The sequence below is a fragment of the Alligator mississippiensis genome, chromosome 1 (assembly GCF_030867095.1).
Source record: "Alligator mississippiensis isolate rAllMis1 chromosome 1, rAllMis1, whole genome shotgun sequence".
Taxonomy (NCBI): Eukaryota; Metazoa; Chordata; order Crocodylia; family Alligatoridae; genus Alligator; species Alligator mississippiensis.
In genome coordinates, this window is record NC_081824.1 from 322,640,475 (window position 1) to 322,648,616 (window position 8,142).

An 8,142-nucleotide genomic window follows, 5' to 3' on the forward strand; every position below is an offset into this window, starting at 1 on the left:
CAGATTACAAGTTTCTGGGATACTGCCAATTCCAATATCATTTCTATACTGGATTAAATATAATATGGCCAATTTGCATGTTATCCAATAGCTAGTCATATGTTCTCACAAACACCCAAACTTAATTTATACTTTCTAGTTCAACGATAATGGTTAAAATATTGCATATAAAGTTACTACTCAGCCTTTAGTGTAATGTAGTATAGTGTAGAATTCACCTTGGGCAAAAATTGTCACTTCTGTCTGCACCCTATCTGGCCACAGAAAGCAGTTTATAGCTGTAACCAAGCACAAGTGCACAACTGCAAACAGCTTAAAAATAGCCAATCAGATGAAAATCTCATTGCATGAGGTATCAGATAGAGATTTCAAAATACAGCGTCTTTTGTAACTCGTGTCTGGATAGTTCCCACCCTGTTGCTGTTTTCAGAATGGGAGGGTGGGAAAGGGAGCAGAGGGAGTTCAGTCTGAGGGATTTTCAGCCCTGATGGAGAGTGAAGTGGGAGTATTGGAGCCTCCCTGAAGTGGGGAGGGCTCCAATTTACCCACCCCACCCTTCACCACCAGCTGAGAAGCCCCAAGGATGAGCTCCCTCTGTTACCAATAGGATTCTTTCTGCCAGAGACCCCCAAGGATTGACACAGCTCCTCATCCAATCTGGTATGCAGTGAACTTTAATAGTAACCCCTAAGCAGGTTTCCTCCCTGTAATCCGACCTGGCAAGTGGCAGCAGCAACCTTTAGTGGTATCAGCCTCGCCGCCTCTGCTGGGTGTATGGAATGTTTGTTCCTGGCTTTTTAGCTATTTGAGTGAAAAGTCCATGGCTACCCCTGTCTCCCCAGAGTAACAGCACAAACACATGCTTTCCCCTTTGTTTGTCCATCACTTTTGTAACTTTCCCATCCCAAATTGTTTAATCCTCAGGTTCCATGCCTTATCCTTTTAGATCAAGTACTCCAATTCTACTCAGTTTTTGGTTTCATTTCCTTTTGCAGAACCTATTGTACCTGGTTTACCCACCATACCAATCAGAGCACTTACTTTTTCCACTGCCTTATAAGGCAATTTGTATAATTTTATTGGTTAGTTCTGGGAAGGCCTAGACCAGAGGTCAGCAACCCCCAGCACACGTGCCGAGCATGGCACACGAGGCCATTTTCCTCAGCACGCACTGGGGCCAGGAAGGCAGCAGCTGTTTGCAGCCTCCTGGCTGCAGCTGGCCCCAGTTCTGGGTAGCTGGTGCCAGCTGGGAGCCAGGTCTGCTCCCAGCAGGCAGCTGGGATGCTGCAAGCCCTGCTGGGAGCAGCCCAGGCTCCGTGGTTATCAGCAGCTACCCAGAGCCGGGGCTGGCTGCAGCCAGGAGGCTACAAACAGCTGCTGCCTCCCCGACCCCGGCCCCAATGGGCGCAATGCCTGCACCTGCTGCCTTCCCGGAGCCCAGGGCTGGGAGACAGCTAGGACCAGGGCCGAGGCAGGAGGGCAGCAGCTATTTGTAACCTCCTGGCTGCAGCTGGCCCCAGCTCTGGGTAGCTGCAGCCACGAAGCCCAGGCTGATCGCATGGAAGCCCTACTGCAAGCAGCCAAGGCTCTGTGGCTATCAGCAGCTACCCAGAACCTGGGCCAGCTGCAAATATCTGCTGTCTCTCTGCCCCAGCCCCGGCCCCAGCCCCAGCTGCCTCCCAGCCCCAGACCCGGCCCCAGGCTCTGGGGAGGCAGCACATACTGGCAATGCTCCCCGCTGTGCTGCCCTTGCCACTTCTGCAAAGCAGCACTGGAACCAGGCGTGGCAGGACACAGTGGGAGACACAGAAAGCTGCCTGCTCCCAGCTCTCCGCTGCCCTGCCACATTTACCCTGCAGGTGGGGGCAGCAGCGAGGGGCACAACCCTGCGCTGCTGACCACGCTGCTCCTGCGCGCACAGGGGAAGTGTGGCAGGGCAGCGGGAAGCTTGGAGCAGGCAGTTTTCTGTGTCCCCTACTGTACCCTGCCATGCCAGGTTCCAATGCTGCTTTGCAGAAGCGGCGAGGACAGCACAGCGGGGAGCACTACTGGTATGTGCTGCCTCCCTGGAGCCTGGGGCTGGGGCAGAGAGGCAGCAAATGTTTGCAGCTGGCCCAGGTTCTGGGTAGCTGCTGACAGCCACAGAGCCTGGGCTGGGGGGCAGGGGCCATGAGCAGGGCTGGGGGGCAAGGGGCATAAATAGGGCATCCTGCCATGTATCCCCTGCCCTCATTTTGTTTTTCTGGTATGCTAGCACCCCAGCACCTTCCAAGGTAGGCATTGTAGGGGTTTTCAGCCCTCTGGCCAAAAAACATTGCCTACCCCTGGCCTAGACTCTGGTTAAGAAGTTTAGCATAACTCAGTTTACCCACTATACCCTCTGCTGCCTTTCCCCCTCCCATTCAGAAAACAGCAAGAACTAGCAGAGAGCCCTGGCCATTGCTATGGGAACCTGGCTGCAGTCTCCCAGCAGCAGCTAGATTCCCCTCCCACCTGGAACCAACAGTGAACTTTTGTTTGGTCTGGGGTAACACTGTAATTCAAAACACTTTGCAAACATTGTTCTGAGTTACAGGTGAGAGCTGCGCTTCTGTCCACACCCTTAAATTCTTCTGAATAGCAAGCTCAAGTGGGTCCAAAGTGAGGCATTCAGGGAAATTTGAGTGTACAGTGCTTAATATGAAAAAAAATAGAATTTGAATTACAAAATGTATACTTTTGTCATTCTGTAAAATGAGTAACATACAAAATAATGCATCTACTGCAGATACTTAAATTTTAGAATATTCACCTTTCAGCATCAAGCTTTTTTTCCTCTTCTTCTAGTTCTTCCTCATCAGGCACTGTTTCATCTTTTTCTGTGATTTCTGAAAGAAAAGAAATAGGTTCTTGTACACAGAGCTAAAATACAATTTTTCTCTTTGGTTTTACCATAGTGTAATAAGAAGGTAGAAAAGAACTTATGTAATATAAACTTTCCAAACTGGAGTTTTTACTAGCGCTTTTCAGTTTCCTTCTATCCGGAGGTACTCATGCATAAATGTAAACAGTGTAGATAAAAAGCTTAAGACTCTTTAATAAGAAAAAAAAACTAACCTCGAGAAATTTTACTACACGATTCCAAGTGATCTCACACTGTATTTTCTAAGTGCATGACAGAATCATATCTTCTAAAGAAAGTTTCTACTTTAAAAAAATCTTACTCTTCTAGAACACTGATTAAACTACACAATAGTCTCCTTGGATGCTGTAACACTTTAGCGTTCCTTCCCATTGTCTTCATAAGAAAATAAAATAGCATACCCGTATAAAATTGCAACAAAAGTAATACGGTTCTTACCGGAATCTCTCAATCTGGCTAGTGCTTGTCTCCTTTTCTTTCTTTTCTCTTTCTTCAGAACAGCTCTATATTGTTTATGGCTGAAGATGGTAGAGTATCATTTGCATTATACCAGGCTATCAAAACATTGTTGTTGTTTAGTTAAAATTTATCTTTCAACATCCAGTTTCCCCCCTCCTTCTTCGAATTCTATTTATGCTTATGACAGCAGTGCAGACCTAAATCACAACCTAGAGCTATTAAATACTGTTCATAGCAAGAAACATTTTTAAAATTAAATATCAGATTGTAATATTGCAGTCCAAATTGTGTGCATCTAGTAGCAATGAATACTGCTCAGCTAAGGACTCAGGATTTCACTGTCCTTGAGCTGCTTTTGACATTGCAGATCAAAAATTCCTCCAAATATGTGCTCCCTTGACTTTTGACCAATGGTGATGCTAAGCTGACATTGATGACTTTCCTTTTTGGCTTCTACTTCTCTCAACTCCTGAGTTACACCTCTGATAGGACCTTTCTTCCTCTATAGGCTACAACGGTGTTTTTCAACCTGCGATACTCAGACCCTGGGGGCCCGTAGACTACATCTAAGGAGTCCACAAAAGATGACTCTGATCAGTCAAAAATGTGTGAATACACTTACAACTCAAAGGGGTCTATACCCCCATTCGAAATTTTTTAGGGGTCTGCAAATGTAATAAGGTCGAAGACCACTGGTCTACAAGGTCCCATGGAGTGGAACCTGAATTGCCCCTAGCTGTGTACAGACATTTGTTTCTACCAGAATGTTTTCTGGTAGAAACATATGAAAAAAAAATGTTTTCTGGTAGAAACATATGTCTGGACTATACAAACTGGTCATCTGGAATGTACAAACAACTGGCCTGTATAAACGTCTGGACTACTTTTCCTACCAGAAAAATGTTTTCTGGTAGAAAAATAGTCCAAGACATGGACTGTACAGTTTGGGAAGGGAACAGGCTGTCTAGCAGCAATTGACAGCTGAAAAACAACAAAAAAGCAGCAGCTGTCAGAGCCAGCTGGGGAGGATTCCAACCCCAAGAAAATATACTGGCACCCTGCCAATCGGCTGACAGGAAGGAGAGGGGCCTGTCATCCCATGGTGGAAACCCTCCAATGCTTGCCTACAGCACAGCCCCAACTCCTCGCACTCCTGTGGGCTGACCCAGCAGAGTGCACGAAGAGGCAGGGACTCTTCACACCACAGCCAGGTTCCTGGAGCCTCAGCCCAGAGCCTAGGGATGCCAACTGTGTTTGAATCTATTCTGGGAGCTTTCATCACATGATATAATGACATTAATGACTGATCTACTGTACTGTACTCAGGAAGGCAAATGCCCATTACTATTACATTTTAAAAACCCACTGGACTACTGTACCAAATGGATTCAACATTTAACATTTATTTTAATGAACGCCCTATCATTATCTCCCTGGTGACTCTCAGCAGCCTCCTGGAGATTATATCTAATTCTTAGAGACTCCAGGGTAATCCTGGAGGGTTGGCACCCCTACCAGGGGCACGACAGCTCACCTCACCTCACCCCACGCACCTTTGGCTCTGCTCGGGAGGGGTGTCAAACTAGTGTTACCCTTTCTGCTAAGCTCTGTAGCCACATCTGCTTTTGTGCTTGCACCCGCCACCACAGCCCCTGCCACACATTACGCACGTTGCACAGCTCACAGGGCAGCCGCGCAACATGCGCAGGTGGCCCTATTCACAAAGTGAGGGCCAAGCTCTAAAAGTGTTGGCCCGACTGGAAAAAGTTAGTGCTAGAAAAGGGACAACCGCTCTACAGCTGCCTTTCACGTGGTAGCAGCCCTGCCAACCCCCTGCACTGACAGGGACCGCCCCACTGCCCGCTCTCGCACCCCGGGCACCGCCCTCCTCCAACCGACTGACAACCGCCAACCACCGCTGCACGCGCTTCACCCCGCACGCCGAGGCGTCACTGATACCGCGCGCGAGGGGCAACAACGGTGCGGGGGGGGAAGGGGGAAGGGAAGGAAGGGCCTGGGAGCGTCCCCGGCCTCACCTCAGCTTCCCCAGGGCCGACCCCGCGGGAAGCAGCACGGGCGCCGCCATGTTGTGTGTGGGGAAGGCAGTGGTGGCAGCGTCAGCGGAAGCGCGACACTGGAAACGCCTCCAGGGGAGCCGATGCCTTCCGGTTCCGGAAGAGGCCGGGGGGAGGGGGGTGGCATGAGTTGCTCGACAAAGCTGCGAACAGCAAAGGAAGAGTACGCACGCGCAGTTGAGGGCTAAAAGCGGGGGGAGTTATTTGACATATCTGCCCGTGATGTCTGCGTGTGGGGCGGGGCCAGTAGGAGGATGGTTGCAGGGTCGGGGGTGGACCGTTCTACTCTGGTCGGGGGTGGGGGATTTACCTGGCAGGGGAGATACCAAGCTCAGGAAGGGATCCCCAAGTGTTAGTCGGTCTTACCAAGGGTGCCTTGGGCACTGCATAGTGTCATCCCCGCCAGTGGTCTTGCAGTGGCCACGTTACATACATCGCCCAGCTCACCCATCGTGCATTATTGCACTGGTGGAGTGCGCAAGAAATGTAAACCAGCCCTGCCTGCAGAGTTAACGATCGCACCATAAAAATGTCTTTCCAGCCACAAAAAGAGCCACCCTGCTCTAAAGTTGATGCTTGAAAAGGTGTGACAACTTGAGCTGGTTTCATTTGAACGTGTAGCAGGGCCCAAAGACGAGTCCTGCCCCGCTTGGGGCCTGGCAATAGCAAAATGGCTTCTCGTTTTTCTGTAGGCAGCATAGGAGTGCAAGCCCAGAGCTGGCATGGTACAGGAAGGCTGAGCGCCCCGGAGGTAGACAGCCAGGCACGGTGCTTCAGCACTGTGTTGCGCTCAGCTTGTGATCAGCATCGCCGCGCTGCATCGAGGCCAGCATGTGTGCTGAGCAGTGGCACGGGCATGCTTACCACCCTCTCCCAGCTGCAGCAAGCCAGGTCTCTTCTGCTCGGAGGGAGCCGGGGGAGCCAACCCTGGGAGTGTTGGGTCTTACTGGTGCCCTGGGGTCGGAGTCAGTTTGATGCTCTGGTGTGGTCTTGGAGCTGAAGCCCCTCCTACGCACAGCATATATTACACAATTAACTGGTTACACGTGCAATGAATTTAGACCGGCCACATGTGCAAAGTAAGACTGGCCACACGCGCCAAGTAATCATCACACAAATAACTGGCTAATCACCAGGAAGCCTGATTTTCTCTGATTTAAAAAAATCCCCAATGTGTTTCATGTAAATCACGGGAAAATGTGGATTTGGGGTTACCTTTTTTTACCGAAAATTGGGGATTTTTTTAAATCGGAGAAAACCAGGATCCCTGCATCATGCAATAAAGTGAAATCAGCCACACATGCAAAGTAATTATCACATGATAGAAATGACTATCCAGCTATTAAAGCCAATCAGCTATAAAGTTAGTGCTTGAAAATGTGTAACAACTCTATAGCTGATTTCTATCCAGCTTTTATTTGAGCGTGCATCAAGGCCCTGGGACCTGCAGCCAGTGGATTTTGGACGCCAATCCCGAGGCTATGAATAGCTGGTATTATTTCCTGGAGTAGTCTGGCAATAGCAGGACATGTGCTACTTAATAGGAGCTGGAGATAAGCCACCTGCGAAAAGTCCTGAGCTTTCAAATACAAGTGTACTTTGCATGTGTTTTACTGCTTGAATGGGCAATATTCCTGTTTTAAGTGCAGTTAATAGGTCCTAAGTGTTATGCGTGACAAGACCCTCAGGAAGGTTGTGGGGTCAGGAGGGGTGCCAGGGCAGGTAGCTGAGGGGGCAAATGCAAGAGTGCCTCAGAGCTGAGACTCATGAGCAGGTACAGGGGAAGGGCAGGAGCCAGGCGGGGAGGATGGTTGGGTTGTAGGAGTTTGTAAGGACCTGCAGATAAAGTGCCTGTTTTGATGCCCCATGTGACTGTGGCACCTCAGGTGGAAGCACATGGCACCTCAGCCCTAAGATCCCTTCAAAATAACCCCTCACAGCTCAACTTCAAATAGACAAGCCAGCTGTCTACATGCTACCCACTTGTTGCTGATGCCAGTCCAACCCTGGAAGGACAGACAGCCCATCTGCTCACCCCTGTTGGATCACAAGGGCCTCCTAGCTCTCATTGGCAGTGGTCCCTCAAAGTCGAGGATGACATCTGTCAGGCTTGATGGGTCTTCAAGTGACTGAGGAGCTCGATTCCGGATGCACACGTTCTTCAGCAATGTGGGTATGTTGTTGCGTGGGGGAATGAGATTCCCAGCCCTGGGTTGGTCTCCTTCTCCTTCCTCCGCCACCACTGTTCTGCCTCAGTATCACCCCTGTTGGATCACAAGGGCCTTCTAGCCCTAGAGGTATAGTAATAACCCTTCAAGCTCCTATTTGATGCAAATACTAAAGGCTTTCATAGACAAGAGTGACTGGCTGGCGGGGAAAAGCCTATCCACCAAGGCCCAGGATAAGAAAATGAGAAGATGCCCAAACTAAATGATTGGGGGCAGGTTCAAAACCAGCCAGAGGATGTACTTATTTTATGAAGCATCATGTTAACTTGTTGAGCTCATTGCCACAGGAGGTTGCAACACAGATTAGTGCAGCTAGATTCAAAAAGGGATGGACCAATTCCTGGAGGACAGGTCCATTAGTAGCAGTTACATAAAACAGTGCCTCTAGGTAGTACCATAATAATAATACACATCTGGCTACTTGGGAAGCAGACACCCAGACAGCCCAGTAAAGCAAGGGAATAGTTTCACTGCGGGG

At 49.4% G+C, this 8,142-nt stretch overlaps 1 protein-coding gene across 2 annotated transcripts in view; it reads right to left on the minus strand.

The window, feature by feature from the left end:
* Nucleotides 1-5,503, minus strand: part of ZRSR2 (zinc finger CCCH-type, RNA binding motif and serine/arginine rich 2) — a 31,279-nt gene extending 25,776 nt beyond the window's left edge. For both annotated transcript variants that reach the window (XM_059720903.1, XM_006261076.4), the window contains exons 1-3: nt 5,398-5,503; nt 3,341-3,420; nt 2,792-2,867 (exon numbers count right to left, since the gene is read on the minus strand). In XM_059720903.1, the coding sequence (XP_059576886.1) occupies nt 2,792-2,867; nt 3,341-3,420; nt 5,398-5,447 (206 nt within the window). In that variant the 5' untranslated portion in view covers nt 5,448-5,503. The remainder of the gene's footprint in view (nt 1-2,791; nt 2,868-3,340; nt 3,421-5,397) is intronic.
* Nucleotides 5,504-8,142: the final 2,639 nt, after the last annotated feature.